The following is a 19,811-nucleotide window of genomic DNA, read 5'->3' as shown; positions in this document are numbered from 1 at the left end:
CACCACTTCTCAGTTTAGATAGTTTAGTATCCATCAAAAGGGCCGTCTCTCAGTTATCTTTTTGCCTGCAACTGATCTGTATTCTCAGAAGTGGGAAATTAATCTCATTATTATTGACTTGTCTGCCACTGTAGCATCTGCATAGTTCTCACAAAATACATGTACAACAAGTGCATATGGACAACTAATAATATATATTTTTCAAAAACTCATTGCCCTTGGGAAAATATTAATGAACTGCACAAGGCCACAGAAGTCACATGACCTGTATCCCTTTATGAGGTCGAATCCAAAATTTTCAGGACTGGTGCTGCCACTTTGGAAAATAGGAGTAGTAGATCTTTGTACCGCTAGGTGGTGAGAGCTGCATATCTGATGAGTCATTGTACATAGTGGCTTTCATCTGGGAGGACATGTTACGTGTTCACAGTGATTTCCGTAATACTCTATGTTTTGTGTGTGGCGATTTTACAATGGATTCGTGAACTGAACAGGACATGTGTATCAAATTCTACGTGAATCTCAGGAAAAGTGTTACAGAGATTCTTGCTATGATTCAACATGTATTTGGGGGACAGAGCATGAGCCGTACGCTTGTGTTTGAGTGGCATGCTCAGTTCAGAGCCAGCCGTACAGACATTTAAGATGATGCTCACGCTGGAAGGCCCATTAGCTGCAAAACACCAGACATTGTCGCCAAACTTCAACAGTTGGTGTGTGCAGATAAACGTCAAACCATTCAACACCTTGTGGATCAAGTGGGTATTGCTTATGGGACATGTCAACGAACATTGACTGATGAACCGGTGCATGCATTGTGTCACTGCAAAATTTGTGCCAAAGATCTCAACTGCCGATCAAATTGCACAGCATGTTGAAGTGTGCAAGAACCTTCTTCATACTGCATCTGATGATCCAACCTTCTTGTCATGGGTTATCACCGGTGACGAGAGCTGGATTTATGGTTATGACTCAGAGACAAAGCAACAGTCGTCTCAGTGGAAGAGCCTGGGCCCTCCAAGGCCCAGAAAAGCAAGACAGGTGAAGAGAAAATTGAAGAGCATGATCATCATTTTCTTTGATACCAAGGGAATTTTGCTCAAAGAATTTGTCCCTCATAGCCAAACAGTGACTTCTGCTTACTGCTATGATGTTTTGCAATGGCTCCTTGAAAACGTATGCAATGGCAGCCTGAGCTTTGGCAATAAGGGAACTGACTGCTGCATCATGACAGCACACCCTATCACATGTCCTTCCTCGCCAGGACCTTTTTTTTTGGCAAAAAACAACAAGGTGGTTGTACCCCACCCACCATACTCACCAGATTTGGCACCTTGCAACTTCGCACTATTCCCAAAACTGAAACTGAAGTTGAAATGCCGTTGGTTCAACACTCTAGAGAGGATTCAAGGAGCATTGCTGGGGATGATAAACACCTTCAAAGAACAGGACTTCCAGAAAATGTTCAACCAGTGGCAGAAGTGCTGGGACCAGTGTGTACATGTGAATGGGAACTACTTTGAGGGTGATGGTGACCATTAGCCCAAAAGTTAGGTTTTCAACAGATGGCAGCACCAGTCTTGAAAATTTTGGATAGCACCTTGTATGTTGGCATCTTTGTTTATTTTTGGTAATACCTGTGGTGCTATTTTGCAGTGGCTGATCAGAGAAGTGTAATGCAACTCCTGTTTACAGACAAATTTATTTGCATAAACACAATTCTTCAGTCACACTTCAGAACTGATTGTTAATATCTGGATTCACTGTAATCGAAGACAATGAATAGAAAGACAACACAAGATATAAACTGAAAGAGGAAGAAAATTATGGCAGTGCTTTTAATAAATTGAACTGAGTTCTAAGAACTAAGTGTATCTGATATGGAAAGTTTACAGTTTTTGACATTTGTGTGTGAGACAAAGGCTTTTAATTTGAAAACTACTCAGTGAGCAATGGAAGCATATTGGAAACTTCCAGGAGACACATGAAAACAGACAGACTAAAATGAGGGATGAAATTATGACTAATGAGAATAAAATAGAAGTGACCATGCCATTTAACCAGTTAATGGATAGTAAATTGACTGAGAATGTTGGGTTCAGAGTCATAATAAAATGACATGAAGGGTGGTGGGTGGACGACATTAAAAACATGTGGGGATGTCATGGATGTACATAGCTCAAGAACATAATGTATGAAAAAATCTAGAAGAAGCATTTCATAAATCAATGTATGGCAGTTGGCTGTTGATTATGATGATAAGGAATATTATATTATGGAATTTGAAATATGTCTTAATTTTCCACATATATTCTCTAATTCAGGGGAGGTATACATAAAAACTAGTTGGAGAAAAATACTGTTTATGTGATTTTGTGCCCTGTTCTCAAACATGCTATATCTCAAAACTAGCTGAGAAACTGGACATTGACCAAGAATTTATTTATAGCTGTACCTGAGACTTTGTACACATGGAATTTATTTTTGACTTAAGAAACCTTCTTTGTATACAACTTTCGAAGTAGTACTATTGATGAAATGAGTGAAAAGCTTGTTTGCTTCACTGACATGAGAAAGTGCTACATAGATCTGGACACTAAGGCCAATGCCCATAACAAGCAGTGTCTGGCATGTGCTGTGTTTATGGTGATGACATAACATAAGTTTACCAGAAATTGTACATATTTAAAGTGAAAGTGTAAATTGTTAGGAATAAGCAAACTTTGAAGTATAAAAACTTGTTCGCATGTGCCACTTCCCATCAAAATTTCCACTTCTGTTATATTAGACTGGCGAGAAGTAACTTCAAGCTTCTGTGAGTGAAAGGTTCTGAGAAACAAGATAATACTTGATGCTCTTGATCTGTTACATCATACTTCACTTTTCGAAAGAGATTCCAATGAACAAATTAAAGCCTGATGTTCTCGAGCTGCTGCAAGACTTGCCTCACAATCATCATTGGTTTCTTGAGACTGCATAGTCCTCAGTTCTTTAGCCATTCTGGTGTATTCAGAAAGACTCAACCAATTTTCTAGGAAAATTTATTTGTAAATAAAACAAAATCAAAATGTAATGAGTAGTCACCCGAAACACAAAGCAAACTTTGTAAATTTGTTTTTCCTAGCAAAGAATACAAATAAAACCCATTAAAAGAAGCAAAGCAATGATCCTACGGTTTTAATACGCAAAATGAAATCAGTAAATCCATACATCCTAGTCACGTAAATTTGCTGTTGGTTTGTATTTGTGCAGAAAAGATTGTGGCTCTTAATTCTGTCTCTGAAATAAACTTCCAAAATTACACTTTTCCCTGAGTAAAAAAAAAAAACTATCTGTGCCATCTATTGGTTCTTTGTTGTACAGTGAAACTGACAGCTTCATCTATTGATTCTTTGACATACTATGCCGTGATGAGGAAGCACTTGAACTACTGAGCTGAGCATATTGACCTTAGATAAAACTTATTTTGTGTGTTCTAATTTTGATGGAGTAAAGCCTGTATGTTGCTACAAGCTACATTTGATTTATCTGTGAAAATCCCATCAAAGTTCACTGAGTAGTTTTGGAGATTAGTGTGTTCAAAAAACAGAAATGTCGGTTCGACAGCTTTATTGTTAGTATAGATTCCACAAGAATTTTACTATATTCCTTTACATATCAGTTAACCTTTTTATAAAAAAAAATCTTCTTTTTGCTCATTGGAGTATTGTTATGATTTTACTATGTTGCTTGAAATTGTAGTTAATAGGAATATATTCTCTTGACAGGAGTCTGCTGCACTGGATAGTGCGAAAGCAGATAGAGACCGTCGTCAAAGAGAACGCTATGGCTCTGCAGTACCACCACATATGAGGCATCATCAGCAGTCTTCGGGACACAGGCAAATGAGGATTGATTCACATGGACAAGTTGTAATAGAACCTGAGGAGAATCTTAGTGATAAAGAGATCTACCCAGCAAACAACATGAACATACCCTTAATAGGCAAGATATTATCTTCTCACATTTCTTTAATACAATTGAGGTATTTCTGTTTTAAACAGAGGAGGAACTGTATTTATTCCCTTATAGAAACAGTAGATCGAGTATAGAAATTATGACATTGGTTTGTGCTGGATTAAAGTAAGTTTTGCATTTTGTGAGCAGTAGAGTAAAGAAAAATAGCGATGCATTGTGTGCCTTATTGGACCAATTGCTAGATTAGATAGTACATGACAAGACTGCATGATTAACTGTAACAGTTATAGAAAGGTGATGGCCATTGTGTGTGTGTGTGTGTGTGTGTGTGTGTGTGTGTGTGTGTGTGTGTGTTAACTGTCTTGTAGAATAAAGTGGAATTTGTTAGTACAGATCTAGAAAAAACTATAATCAAATGTTTTAATTTAATTCACAATTGTTAAATTGTTTGCTCTTGTAACAAAAATCAATCAGTGATTATTCGTTAAGAGTCTCTCAAATTATTAATATCCATCATAACTTATGTCACAGTTTTGCATATTTCACACATCAGTGAGTTGTAATAGGCATCAAAAATGTGTCTGAAAGAAATGCAGTATAATTATTATTATTATTTTTTCTTTTTCTTTTTTTGCCTTGTATAAATCTGTCACAGTGCTATAATGCCAAGATTATGTAGTGGTATACACACTATGTTTCACCACACACAGAAAAGATAATGAACTAGAGATAGATAGAAGGTAGAAGGGGAGGAGTAACAGATGTGTTTGTGCTCGGATATGACAAAGTGAGAGTGTAGATTGAATTATACGATAATGAAATATTTCAAAAGCAGTTTCCATATTCTTACTGTCACACTAAATGCTATTTCACACTGCAGATTTGAGCTGTTTATAGGTGTTTTTTGGTTGTATCTACGATTTTATGATTTTGCCAATGCAAAATTGATAAACTGAAATAGATTCCATGGAACTACTATTTCTCTCTCTCTCTCTCTCTCTCTCTCTCTGTGTGTGTGTGTGTGTGTGTGTGTGTGTGTGTGTGTGTGTGTGTGTGTTTATGTCTTATAGGTTGGATAAACACATAGGTGACTAATGTATGACATTTGATCTGTAGTAACTGCAAGATGTAGTGACTATAAGATTTAAGTTTGTCATACCTTGTGAATTAAAATATCAGCTGGATTCATGATGAGAGACAGAACTAAAGGTAACAGGAAATTTTTGTGTAAATTTCATATAAAGTTTTATTACCAACAGCATGAACAAAGATGCTCACATGAAAATGGTCTCAAACAAAGTATCTCGGTTGTGGAAAGCCATGTGATGCTGGTTGATGCATTGATGTAGTAATACACAGCAGTTCTACTGTTAGGGAAGTTGGGTATTTTACTTTCAAACACTGATGCACCTGTCTGATAGTATTTAGATTGTTGCAGATGTGTGTACTTTTAATTTCTCTTCCTGGGAAACAGCAATGTGGAGAAGTAGTTTCTCAAGATCTATGCACTTAAATGCTTTGTCCTGAAAGACCATGTTTTTTGAAGCTATATTTTCACTGGTCAGGCATAGGTGCACCATTTGCAAGAAGAACAGATGGCAGAGTCTATTCATGGTTTATTGTGAAGTATATGAAGAACACAGCATTTACAGTGATATTCAAGCTGTGTGAATGTGGCTGCTATAAAAAGAAGTGCATCTAGTATAAATTTATTGCCCACACCAAAACACTGTAAAAAAGTGAAAGAATGTTGAGCTCCATAATACATTTTCTGATGGTCATGTGAATAGTTGTAAGTAGGAGCTTCTTGGGTGGTTAAAGAAGCAACATACAAGCTTCATTTTCATGAAAACAACAATGTGTATATACATATGCTTCATCAAAAGAAAGGGTAGACAGGAGTTTAAATTTATATTAATGAAGAGATGATTTGAGAACATTGCCAAAGGTAATGAGGAGTACTTATCTCATTGTCATCATGAAGGGTCATAATGTAAACACCTTGGCTCTGGCATTTTAGAAGGTCATCAAATATCTTTATGTTGAAGGTATAAATTAAACATTAAAATAGCAAGGAAAATAGCCCCCCCCCCCCCCACACACACACACACACATACACACACAGATTCTTGCTGTCTTGGTGATGAAGTGTTTTACATAGTCATCCTGAGCATTGCCTGGTTGAATTGGAAGCAATGTATCCATTGTCATTTTGGCCTTGTCACTGTAGAGCCTGTAGTCTTTTGCTTCATTTTGTTGTATGTGAATGTCACAATGGGCAGTATTGTATCCCACTGTCTGTTTGGCATGAGTGTACATTGATATCATATCTGCCAACCTCTTCTTATAGTGTTCTGTGAAGCCATTTGTCCAGGAGGTGTTAGGCAGTTGTTGTCCTGTGACTTATGCTTCTACATGAAGTTATGTGTAATACTAATCTCAGCTGAAAAACCCTACCATGATCAGAGATCATCATGTGGAGTGCTGTGCTTCTACATGGAACCTTCATAATTATGGAGCTTTGGCAGTTGGCAGAGCTTTGGTGGTTGCATAGCAGGTGTGGTAGTCAGTGCAGGCTGTTATTTAGAGAGACATGTTTGTTAACTTCAGGAACCCATGATAGGCTGATACCAATCCAATGAAATGGCATAGCTGCAGGTGATTTGTTACTAGTTGCCCTGGAAGTCATTGCAGCACATGCTTACATTGCAGGCAATGTCTAATGGATTATTAAAGACCTGGCCATTGATATCTGTGACCAATTCTGTCTAGAGACTTCATGAATTCCAGAGACTTCATGAATTCCAGAAACCCAGATGCTAGAGTGTCATGGAAAATATTCAGGATAGTTGACTGTAGATGAGCTGGTATGATGAGCAACCGTTTCCACCCTCTCAGATCATAATTCCTTTTATACAGTGTTTCATTTATTAACTGGAATTCTCCTTTTGGTGTATTCTCCTCCTTCAGTACCTCCATAGATTTCAGCAATGCTAGATCATCCCTCTGTTTAGCAGAAATGTCATTTAATGCAGCAATGACTGAGTTTGTGTCAACACTGCAGTGTTCTGCCAAAGGATTCCTTGAAAGTCAGTTGGCATCCTGGTGTTTGTGTCCATATTTGCATATCACTGTGCTCCTGAAGCCTCAGTGCCTGTCTCATCAGTCAGTCCATCAGGATCCTTCAGGGTAATCAGCCAACATAGAGAATGATGGTTTATTGGCATGAAATTATGTCTCAATATTCTTGTCTTACAAAGCTAGGCTCAGAGAAGATGTTAGTGCCTCCTTACGAACGAGGAAAGATCTTTATTGCACTTCATACCAGAAAAATTTCGCATCTCCATGCAGTAGGTCTTGCAAGGGATGTGCCTTGGTACGTAATGCTTTTATGAATCAAATGGTACTGCATGCACATTCAGAGAAAACATCTCTTATCACCAATGAGCCAAGGAGTCAGAATATTTGTAACTGTTCTTATTTTTCTCTGGATGGGTGGGTCTCCATTGCCATTCACTAGGTGCCCCAAGATTTTTGTTTTTTAGGTGGCAAAGTGACACTTACTTGGATTCAGGCAGATGCATGCAGTCTGAACACAGTTCAACACAGATGTCAGGCAGTTTAGATGTTCATCAAATGTCTGTGAAAAAATGATATTGTCATCCAGATAGCAGGCTTTGTTTTTTAAGTCAAAGCAGAAAAACAATTTATCATCCTCCTACTTTACAAGAATGACAGAAGAGCACCAACATCTCTGAAGGTTCAATGATTTCATCTTGCAGCATCATCTCCACTTCCTCCTGGATTATCCATTGATCAACCAGCAATGCCCTACAGAAGTGCTGGTGAGTTGGTAGATGATCGTCAGTATTGATACTGTATTTTATCACTGGACATTTTGTCTGTCTTTCCTCCACTCGGGGTATGAAAGCGTCTGAAAATTGACACAGAATGGGTACCACTCACTAACGTTGGTCCTCAAATTCCCCATTATCTCTTGATGTGTTGGGTCAACTTTCATTGCTGATATCTTTTGCTTATTTCATTTCTGGCTACCATTAACTACTGTACCGCTTCGCTTCATAAGTGGCGTACTGTATCTTTTCACTTCATAAGTGGCGTATGAGCAGTGTAGGAAAAGGTAGATTGCTACTTACTGAAAAGTAGCTCAGGCTGGGCTGCCAAAGTTGGTGGTCAAGTGTGTTTGAGGTGAGCTTGCTTGTGTGAATGAATGGTGTGTTTCTCTTTTTCTGATTAGGGCTGTGGCTGAAAGTTTATGTGTAAGTATAATTTAATTGTGCCTGTCTCCAACTTAATGTGTCATCTCTACAGTAAGTAGCAATCTATCTTTTCCTACTTTGTTGCTATTCCTAACGGGTATTTCCATTGTTTGATTTTACCTGATCTGTGAGAGAGGTGAGGTCATGGTGGTTGTCCACAACTGCTGTAGGGACCACATTTGGGAGTCCATCATACTTCTTTCATCCGAATCTTTTCTGTTGCATTTCCCTCATGCACTGGCGTAAATTGATGAATTCCTTGTTTGTTATGACATCCTTCACCAGAGGAGCTCAGTGCAGGTGTCCTGTGACTGCTTTCTTTAGCTTCTCTCATATTCAGGTGCACAATGTGGTATAAGACCACAACATTCTGTATGTAAGATTACATCTTTTCCCCATGACCCCGAGCCCTGTTCTTCAATTATTCTCTCACTAAAAGGACTTGCTGCTGATCTCAACCAATGTTTTCTTCATTTACTTTGGATTTTCTTCCAGCTCTTGAGCTTCACTTTTTTGTTTTTGAACCACTATTGGAGTATGCCATCAAATTAAAATACACATTTTCCAAAGACATCATCTTATCCCACCCACTGTATTTGGCAGTTTGGTCAAATCCTTCCAGGTATCTTGTCAAGTCCTGGCCAGCATCACCGGAAAACATTTATGGTTGCTTGATGAGTAACTGATTACTGCTGGCTTGGAGTACACTGGTCTCCTAAATATATAAACCTTGGGAACAATGTACTGCTTATATTTCATTTCCTTTCCAAGAAGATGATAGCTTTTATGTTGCTTAATTGGTGGTGTAGATGTTCTGAAGTACCTGGCATCTCCATCAGTGTGATTCTGTAACAACAATCAAGTCCAGATCGAAAATCAGGATCACTAGTGAAGTACAATCCTTGGTACTTAAAGCATATGACTTATTGTCATCAGTGAATGGGGACAACAAAACTGAACTCCTGGGCAGAGAGTGCGGCTCATTATAAAAATGTCAAATATTCCTTTATATACAAATATTGTAAACATAAGAAATTTTTTCAGTCTTTCAGAAATGATAAATACTGAGTGACAAGTAGCACCTGGTGGTAGTGTTTAAATTGGTGACCTGTAATACACCAGCCCATGGTGCTAACCATTATGCCAAATTGCATCTCCAGCACAGCTCTTGATAGTACACTCCTGGAAATTGAAATAAGAACACCGTGAATTCATTGTCCCAGGAAGGGGAAACTTTATTGACACATTCCTGGGGTCAGATACATCACATGATCACACTGACAGAACCACAGGCACATAGACACAGGCAACAGAGCATGCACAATGTCGGCACTGGTACAGTGTATATCCACCTTTCGCAGCAATGCAGGCTGCTATTATCCCATGGAGACGATCGTAGAGATGCTGGATATAGTCCTGTGGAACGGCTTGCCATGCCATTTACACCTGGCGCCTCAGTTGGACCAGCGTTCGTGCTGGACGTGCAGACCGTGTGAGACGACGCTTCATCCTGTCCCAAACATTCTCAATGGGGGACAGATCCGGAGATCTTGCTGGCCAGGGTAGTTGACTTACACCTTCTAGAGCACATTGGGTGGCACGGGATGCATGCGGACGTGCATTGTCCTGTTGGAACAGCAAGTTCCCTTGCCGGTCTAGGAATGGTAGAACGATGGGTTCGATGACGGTTTGGATGTACCATGCACTATTCAGTGTCCCCTCGACGATCACCAGAGGTGTACGGCCAGTGTAGGAGATCGCTCCCCACACCATGATGCTGGGTGTCGGCCCTGTGTGCCTCGGTCGTATGCAGTCCTGATTGTGGCGCTCACCTGCACGGCGCCAAACACGCATACGACCATCATTGGCACCAAGGCAGAAGCAACTCTCATCGCTTAAGACGACACGTCTCCATTCGTCCCTCCATTCACGCCTGTCGCGACACCACTGGAGGCGGGCTGCACGATGTTGGGGCGTGAGCAGAAGATGGCCTAACGGTGTGCGGGACCGTAGCCCAGCTTCATGGAGACGGTTGCGAATGGTCCTCGCCGATACCCCAGGAGCAACAGTGTCCCTAATTTGCTGGGAAGTGGCGGTGCGGTCCCCTACGGCACTGCGTAGGATCCTACGGTCTTGGCGTGCGTCCGTGCGTCGCTGCGGTCCGGTCCCAAGTCGACGGGCACATGCACCTTCCGCCGACCACTGGCGACAACATCGATGTACTGTGGAGACCTCGCGCCCCACGTGTTGAGCAATTTGGCGGTACGTCCACCCGGCCTCCCGCATGCCCACTATACGCCCTCGCTCAAAGTCCGTCAACTGCACATATGGTTCACGTCCACGCTGTCGCGGCATGCTACCAGTGTTAAAGACTGCGATGGAGCTCCGTATGCCACGGCAAACTGGCTGACACTGACGGCGGCGGTGCACAAATGCTGCGCAGCTAGCGCCATTCGACGGCCAACACCGCGGTTCCTGGTGTGTCCGCTGTGCCGTGCGTGTGATCATTGCTTATACAGCCCTCTCGCAGTGTCCGGAGCAAGTATGGTGGGTCTGACACACCGGTGTCAATGTGTTCTTTTTTCCATTTCCAGGAGTGTATTTACAGATTACATAGCAGGGAGATAGCAACTGATAAAAATGAGTACACATAAGTTTTTAGTGTCTTTCCTTCTTCTTCTTTTTCTAAAATAATAAAGAGTTCAACAGCCTAAGAGCTTGCTAAGTAAAATACTCTTATTTTCAGATACAAGGGTTTAGATAAACTACAGGAACACTTAGTCACATTGCCTGAATAGACTTTTAATACTCCTGTTTCTAAGTGTGATACCATTATGTTAGTACTGTGCTATCTAGTTTAATATCTTAAACACGAGGTCCTTGATGATAAATTTATCTGAGTGAGTTAAAAACGTTCAGTTTCATCAAAAATTATAACTGGCTAAAAACTGTTGGTGTATGACATTTATTGTAATTGAAAGTATTGGTCATTTGAGATCTGCATATAGGAGAAACTTTGGTGCAGAGTTTTGAAAAATGCTCAGATTCAAATTAAAATGGTAGTAGTAATAGTAGCTTTATTCATCTGCAGATCTGTTTTTACAAGGATATAGGACATGTCAAAGTTAGACCTATTTAAAATAAGGTAATTGATATACACATACACTTAATGTAATGCCAAGTTATACCTATTTAAAATAAGCTAATTCATATACACATACATTTAATGTAATGCCATTCTGTTCACTCATATCTATCAGTCACTGCACACACTATACACTCATTGTTTCATAACACTTCACTCACTACACACACAAGCACGCACACTGGTGATATCATCACCCATTGGGATATTTTGTGATCTCTTAAAGGCATTTGATTGTCTGAATCATGGAATTCTTCTACATAAGCTTAAGTATTGTGGTATGCGTGGGACAGTGCAGAAATGGTTTAATTCATACTTAACTGGAAGAATGCATAAGGTTGAAATTAACAGTACAGATAGTCTACAAAAACTTGCAGAGTCCTCTAATTGGGGAGGTATCAATAATGAGGTCCCACAGGGTTCAGTCTTGGGTCTCTTATTGTTCTTAATGTATATTAACGACTTGCCACTCTATATTCATGAAGATGCAAAGTTAGTTCTTTTTGCTGATGATCCAAGTATAGTAATCACACCCAAGAAGCTAGAATCAGCTGAGGAAATTGGAAATAATGTCTTTCAGAAAATTATTAAGTGGTTCTCTGCAAATTGACTCTCACTAAATTTTGAGAAAACGTGGTTTATACAATTCTGTACAGTAAATGGCATAACTCCATTGATAAATATAGACTATGTACAGAAGTCTGTTGCTAAAGTAGAATACTCAAAATTTCTGGGTGTGTGCATTGATGAGAAATTTATTTGGAAGAAACACATCAATGATGTGCTGCAACGGTTAGGTTCAGCTACTTATGCTATTAGGGTTATAGCAAATTTTGGTTACAAACATATCAGTAAATTAGCCTACTATGCCTATTTTCATTCACTTACACACACACACACACACATATCCATCCGCACATACACAGACACAAGCAGACATATTTAAAGGCAAGCTTGTGTCTGTGTATGTGCGGATGGATATGTGTGTGTGTGTGTGTGTGTGTGCGAGTGTACATCTGTCCTTTTTTTCCCCTAAGGGAAGTCTTTCCACTCCCGGGATTGGAATGACTCCTTACCCTCTCCCTTAAAACCCACATCCTTTCGTCTTTCCCTCTCCTTCCTGAAGAAGCAACCATCGGTTGCGAAAGCTATATATATATATATATATATATATATATATATATATATATATATATATATATATATATATATATATATATAAAGAAAACTTACATTAAAGTGACACATTCCACATCATTATGAAATCTCGTATTCATGATCTATGCAAGAAGGATTAATGTATGTATGTCTCAAATTACAGATATATATATAATATTATTTTGTGTAAAGAAAACTTACATTAAAGTGACACATTCCACATCATTATGAAATCTCGTATTCGTGATCTATGCAAGAAGGATTAATGTATGTATGTCTCAAATTACAGCTCAAAATGCATCTTTCCAAGAGAATGTTACGAATATCGCACCCACAAACTCTTAAAATTACATTTTTGCATACAGGATACAAAAATGTGTTAAACACATCCATTATACTTGACATATACACTTCTGTTATCAGCCAGTTTGAATGCAGGTAAGGTATGTGTCAAAGAGAGTAATCTCTAGCATCAAAAGTGGTATAGGGAAAATGAAAAACATGATAAACTTTCAGTTTTTATTACTGGTATCAAAACAAACATAATTCATTTAGCATCTCTACATTAATGAATCACTAAACGTTACTGAACATGATTTGATATTTCAGCAAACTATCAGTATATCACAAATCTTTTTAGCCTAACTATGCTGTAACACAGTAAGATACAGTGTGTAGTCATGTCTTCATAAACCTTTGAAAAACATAAAAGTAGCTGACTGTTTCTTTTGTCCTAACTTTAATACTCTATTGTCCACCTTAAAAGGTACATTCATCACTTCTTTGTTGACTTCAAAACTCAAACCATATTGCTTAAATTGTCCCCTTTGCTTCAATAGGTTTTGGCACTGTAGGAACTGGAAAAGGTTCTGGTTCTCTCCCATCTTCACTTTCTTCTTGTTTCTGTGCCTTCTGTTCCTGCAAGACTTCATTAATTGTCATGAACTTCATCACAATCAATATATTGATCAAAGCTAAGGTAGTCAGTGCCTTATTCATGCCCCATTATTTTCTGCCATTGTTCAACTGCAGTTTGTTCACTTTCTGGTGTGAGGTCTTCTATAACTATCAGATGAAAGCCAGCCTTCTTGAGGCAGTTTGAGATGGTGCTTTCTTGCATGGCATCTAAGGCATTTCTTACAAAATGTATAACATACAAAATCATAACCTTTCTCATCACAGTATCAAGACAGGCCAAGAGTAGCCCTTCTGTTCAACTATCTTCCTGTATTTTTGTTTCAGGCCTTTTATAATGCCTTATGGAAAAACGGCTTGCAGAGTTGGGAAGAAAAAAATGCTACATTTGTATTACACAGATATACATACCCCAGAGATACAATGCACACTGGTCAAGACAAAAAAAAAAGATTTTCCTAATTCTGATACCCAAACTTTCATCCTAGGCATGCACAAATTGTTTGACTGGAGTGGTTGTTACCCACACATTTGTATTAAATGTATATTTACATAGAAATATCTGCACATTTTAAAAGCACTGTGTACTCTGCCTTTTCAGTTATTAGTGGCATCAATTATTCTGTCCCACTTTCATTACAACATAATAAAACATTTAGACTCTCTTTAATAATTTTTCCACCATGATGTTTTTCATCTCTGAACTCAGGAGTTTTGTCAGGCAGAAAGTGTAAAAAATAAGCCCATTTCATCTGTGTTAAAAACATAAATTGGGAATGTGATTTTCTAAGATTGATGGAAGAATATTTTTCCATGACTGAACAGTGTCATTGTTCACACTTCTAGCCTCATCTTGAACAAATTCATACACTAAATTATGTCACTTTAGTGTGAACTACAGTACCATCAATTGGAGTATTCAAAGCACAAGTTAGGCTTATCAACTTCAGTAGCATGTTCTCCAGTTCTCAGAACCTGATATTTGTGTACCTGTTTTAGTTTGTAGTTTCTTCCTTCCAAACATGCTGCATCAATTATTTTTAATTTTCTCACTATTGTATTTCATGTTTCTGGAGGAATGTTCAGTTTTCATGAAACAAGAACGCATGTCGTGTGATTTTTGCTAACTTCCTGAATAATGTTCCACTTTTCTACATTTGTTGAGTGTCATATAATCTTTTTATCCAAGATGTACCAGCATATTAATAAAAAAAAAATCACAATCTCTCAGTCAAATGGTAAACATAAAAAAAACACTAGTGTCTGAGTTATGTGCTATTGTGTTCATTATTTGGCTGGTACACAAGTCGGAAGTAATTGGAGCTATTGCCCAACTATACAAACTACTTACACAAATCTTTTCTACTGTAACAGATTATCTATAGGACTTGCAGGGTTGATGACTGAATACCACTGTTTTTCTGCATCTTTCTTCATCCCACTGCCACAAATGTTCTACTCCTATCACTCATAGAACTATCGGTGGCAAAATTTGCAGCTGCCAAGCAGTACCATTCCTGCCAAATTTGAACATGCTAATCAGGAAAGGAGAATACACAAATGACTCATTTTAACATGCTTTAAATGCAGTTGGGACTGGGAGATGCAAAAATGGACATACTATGCAAGAAAAGCTGGTAATGTGGAACATAGTTATGAGATTCCACTGCAGTCCCAAACAAAGAGAAGGCTGTGCATATATATTTAGAGGTGGATGATACAGTGCTGGAAAGTACTTTGATTCTTAGTTATTACTGTGGATAATGAGTTGAAGTGGAAACAGCATATTGATTGTGTCTGTAAGATACTCAGCCCTGTAGTATTCATAATAAAGCAGCTTTGACAATGTACACACAAATAGCTCTCTGAGCTATACTCACAGTGTGAAGTACTAGTGTGGCGATTCTAAAACATTGAAGAAACAAAAATAGTATTCACATTACAAAAAGTAATAATTAGGGGTATTTTGGAAGGACTTCTGAAACATGCAGAAACTGCTTCTAAAATCGAGGCATCTAATCTTTTATATCTTTGTACATACATAAAACAATAATATACATTACAAAAGATAGTTCAGAGTGGATTGCATACAAGTGTACACACTCTGAAATTACAGAGGAATAATGACATATCATGCATACCCACTGAAGGATGATGCTCAAAGAAGTTCCACAGTATTCTGGTATCAAGTTACTAAGAAACCTGTCTAAAATCCTGAATGATAACATACTTAACACTAATTTTCCAAAGAAATTCAGACTATCTGGTGGAAAAGAAATTTTACAGTGTTAAAGAGTATCTATTAAATTAAATTTTTATATGTTGTTCCTTATAATCTGTGATGTTAAGAGTGCGTTACCAAAATCAATACTCCTTAGGAAATAAGTGATAATGAATGTTTTCGGTATTGGACTTGTCCTATATTACATGTGCTTTTACAGTACATGGTGTAATCCTACATGGTCAAATAAAATTCAATTGAAATTAAAGCTTTGCACGTGTTCTAATGTATTTCCATTCATGTTATCTACCCTTTTATTCTCTCCTAGAGCCAATATCTTGTTTTCTTTGTTGATTGTTACTCCAAATCCCTTTTCTTTAGCTTCAATGACATTCTCTATTTCATGAAATTATTTTCCATACATTGCTCAAAGGTCCATTCTGTCTGCAAATCTCAGTCTCTTTTCTCTCATTATAGTTGCAAGCTTATCCTAAACCACATTTTCAAATGCATTTTTCAGGCCAATAAAACATGTGTACATCTCTCTCCCCTTCTCAATTAATCTCTCCGAAAGTCGTAAGGATCCTATTAAATCTCTTGTGCCATATTCCTTCTAAAATCAAACTGCTCCTCAATCAACTTCCATCCATTAAATATTCTACTCATTTATTCATGATTCTTAAAATAACTTCTTATAAAATACATTACCTGATGAAAAAAGTGAAACATCCAGACGATATGATCTGATGTCAGTGTAATCTTGTACAGATAAACACAATCGGTCAGTATGTAATTCATTAGAATTGCAATTCCAGGTAGAACAGCTGCCAGGCTGCACTATTGTTGTTCATATCTGTTATGATGTGTTCATATCAGATCTGATGTGGTATATAAGGAAGATGAACAGCATCAGATGTTGAGTAACCACTGCAAGGGCATGGGGTGAGGTGTACTTGTGTGGGAAAGAGTTTTTTTGTTTTTGGGGTGTTTGGATGTGACAGTGGCCCAAAGTTTGGCTGCTTTAGAGTGTGATTGTTGGTATATTCAGTGTCAAGGTTCTGGTGAACCACGTCTGACAACCCCAAGAGAGGATCTCCATATTATGCAATGAGCATACCATATTGCCTTCATGGCTGTGCCTTCTGTGCGAGAACAAGTAATTGATTACCTGCAACATTCTGTCATGCCGTACCATTGATCAGAGAACAGTGACAACAAAACTAGGGAATCACTGTCCCATGTGCAGGCTGCCATTAACACTACAACACAAAAGGCAGTGTTTGCAGTGCTGCTGTGACGAGGAAGCAAGGACTTGTGATGAATGGCATCACACTACATTCAGCGATGAATCACAGTTCTGCACCTTCCTAGATGACTGTCATTCATTTGTATGGCAGTGACCTGGGGGGAGGTCCAATTTTTCCAATGTTTTGGAGAGGCACAGCGGTATTACTTACCCCTTGTGTTATAATGTGGGGAGGTGTGAAGTACGACTTCAAGTCATCGATGGTGGTAACTGAGGGATTTCAGATTGCACAGCGGTACGTCATGAACATCCTGCATCCTCATTTGTTACCTGTCATGCAACAGTATCATGGTGCCATTTTTCAACAGGACAATGTTCGTCCATACATTACGTGTGTCTTTATGGGCTTCCTCTGCAATGTGAGGTAGTCCTATGCCCATCAACATCCCCAAAATTGCCCCCAATATAGCATGTGGGATGAGCTCAGATGCCAATTCTGCCCCAGTGCCATTATTTCAGGATGTTGAGGGCCATTTATAACATTGTGAGTCAGATTGCCTGAGAGGATACAATGGCTTTCATGACTCCTTCCCCCACCAAATACGTGCATGCAGCCATGTCAGAGAGAGTACTATGTTATACCAATAAGTGGGCTCATACTGCCAAATTATTTGTAAATTTGATTCTGTTCGTTATTTTGCAATTACTGAAGTAGCTTCACATACCTCTCATGGCTACATAGAGTACATTCTGGATGAAAAAAAAATTCGTTTTCTGCTACTCTGTTTGTGTTTCAATTTCGTTGTGAGCAATGTTTGTTTAAATCGGTTTATTATTTTTTAGTTTCAGGAGGAAAAATTTATCTAGATTTCTGAACTAATAGTTCCTTTACCAGAAAGAGGAATAAAAGTGTTGGGGAAGCTTAAAAAGGGAGATCAGGTTCCTCAGGGCCCCACAATGAGAGAGATCCACCTGTAGTGAAACTACAGGTAGTCAAAGATAAAGGGGAAGACATCTGAGACACCAAGTTAAAGATTGTACATTGGTATTTTTTTCTGTCCTAATTCTTAATTACATTATTCATGTCTTTTCCACTTAATCTATCTTTAGAATTCACTCTTTCCTTTATCATCACTGGACTGAAAGTAGCACAGTGCTTGCCAATGTACCATCTCTGACCTACTCTCTCTGATGCCTCTTCCTTCATCTACCCTCATCTTTGCTTATAATTGGATCCCCCTCATCATGAATGCTGAGTGACCTGCCTTTCCTTTCTGTCTTTCCCTCCTATACATATATTTGATCAACTACAAAGTTTTGAATCATCTTGTTATAAATGCCAGTTTTGTTAATGAAGATGCATCACTGTGAATATTATGAAGTCGAAGGAAATATTTGTTCTGAAAGCTAGATAGGGTGTCCCCCCTTTACTTTTTTTATGTCTCTATTGGGAGTATACATTTCACCTCCTAGATGTAATTCTGCCTCATGATTTATCGTGTACACGCACACACACGAAATAATGTGCTGTCCGACAGTCTACCACCAAAATCTATATGCCGTAGATATCTTGATATCTTTTCTTTATTATAGACTTCTTTTTAATATCCATAGTGACGCATCTTCATTAACAAAATTGACACTCCTATTTATAACAAGTATGCTTCAAAACTTTGTAGTTGATGCAATTTCCTAGACCAAATTGGTCTTAGTGTAGTTGGTTAATTCAGTGGTATTTTCAAAGTAAGCCATAAACAAGTGTTAAACAAAGATGTGTGTAGCAAAATCTGTCATTATCTTTTTCTGTGATATTTGCATCTGTTAAAAGAAATATGCTGTCTGACAAAAGTAAGCACCCAGAAGACATAGTCATATGTCAATGTAACTTTGCACTGGTATACAATATTGGGGGATATGTAAATGATTGGAGTTGCAATTCTCTGTGATGGGTGGAGCAGCTACCAATGTGCATTAGTGTTGTTCATATTTATTGTTGTTATAAGACCTGGCAGGGCATACCGTATTTACCAAAATTATTTTTAACATGTTGTGATTAATGAAAATTGCAAAGTGTTTTATAGACCTTAATTATCTGACTTAAATGTCAGCATTATACCTATTTTTTAAACTTGGGCTATTTATTGAATGTCTAAATTTTGATAATGCAAGAAGAACTACCTTTTTTGCTCACTAAGCCTGTCATCTTTGGTATCACTACTTTTAGCCATTACCATCACCCTAGTAGCACAGTTCTGAAATTTATATCTCTGTTGTCAAAAATATTTCACTGGTTCTTCTGAAAACACTGCAATATTTGAGGTTGTGGTTTTGGTGGAACCTGAGAATGCAGCTGTTTTTTGCCAAATACATATTGTATTTCACTTCTATACTGATGTGAGAATGTTACAATATTCCTTGCTTCCAAACATATCATCTGCCCACTGGTCACTCATTGACGTGCACCACCAGCAGCCGAGTCAACGTCATGCATTGTTGCAGAAAACACTAAGTACATCCATTTCCTGCAGAACTTTGCTGTGAATTTGCCCAATTTTAAAGTCAATTCGAATGGATTCAGGCAAACTTCAGTGGTATAAGCTCCCATGGTTGGCAGCACAACATAATTTGCTACTATTCACTAGTCCACTCCCCACATTCATCCTAGTTCTCAGCCAAGCCGGATTCACTGTTTCTCCTCCAGCCCTTCAGTAATACTGTGCTGATTAACTGTGAAACTGAACTGCAATACCTTGTAGGGTGCATGTCATATGTAACAACACCAACTAATACATACATAAACGATATCAGTCATGATTCAGTAAAATTCTCAAACTTAAAGTCATCCTGTGATCTGGTGATATTTGCTGGTACTATCTCAATAAGGGTTCT

At 38.3% G+C, this 19,811-nt stretch overlaps 1 protein-coding gene across 9 annotated transcripts in view; it reads left to right on the top strand.

The window, feature by feature from the left end:
- LOC126284265 (RIMS-binding protein 2-like) overlaps positions 1 to 19,811 on the top strand; it is a 1,431,128-nt gene that overhangs the window by 1,029,524 nt on the left and 381,793 nt on the right. For all 9 annotated transcript variants that reach the window (XM_049983077.1, XM_049983076.1, XM_049983073.1 and 6 more), the window contains exon 19: positions 3,768 to 3,984. In XM_049983077.1, coding sequence (XP_049839034.1) covers positions 3,768 to 3,984 — 217 coding nt within the window. The remainder of the gene's footprint in view (positions 1 to 3,767; positions 3,985 to 19,811) is intronic.

This window comes from Schistocerca gregaria, chromosome 8 (genome assembly GCF_023897955.1).
Source record: "Schistocerca gregaria isolate iqSchGreg1 chromosome 8, iqSchGreg1.2, whole genome shotgun sequence".
NCBI classification, from domain to species: Eukaryota; Metazoa; Arthropoda; class Insecta; order Orthoptera; family Acrididae; genus Schistocerca; species Schistocerca gregaria.
The sequence above is the reverse complement of the archived record's forward strand: the minus strand, read 5'-3'. Positions and strand labels throughout refer to the sequence as shown.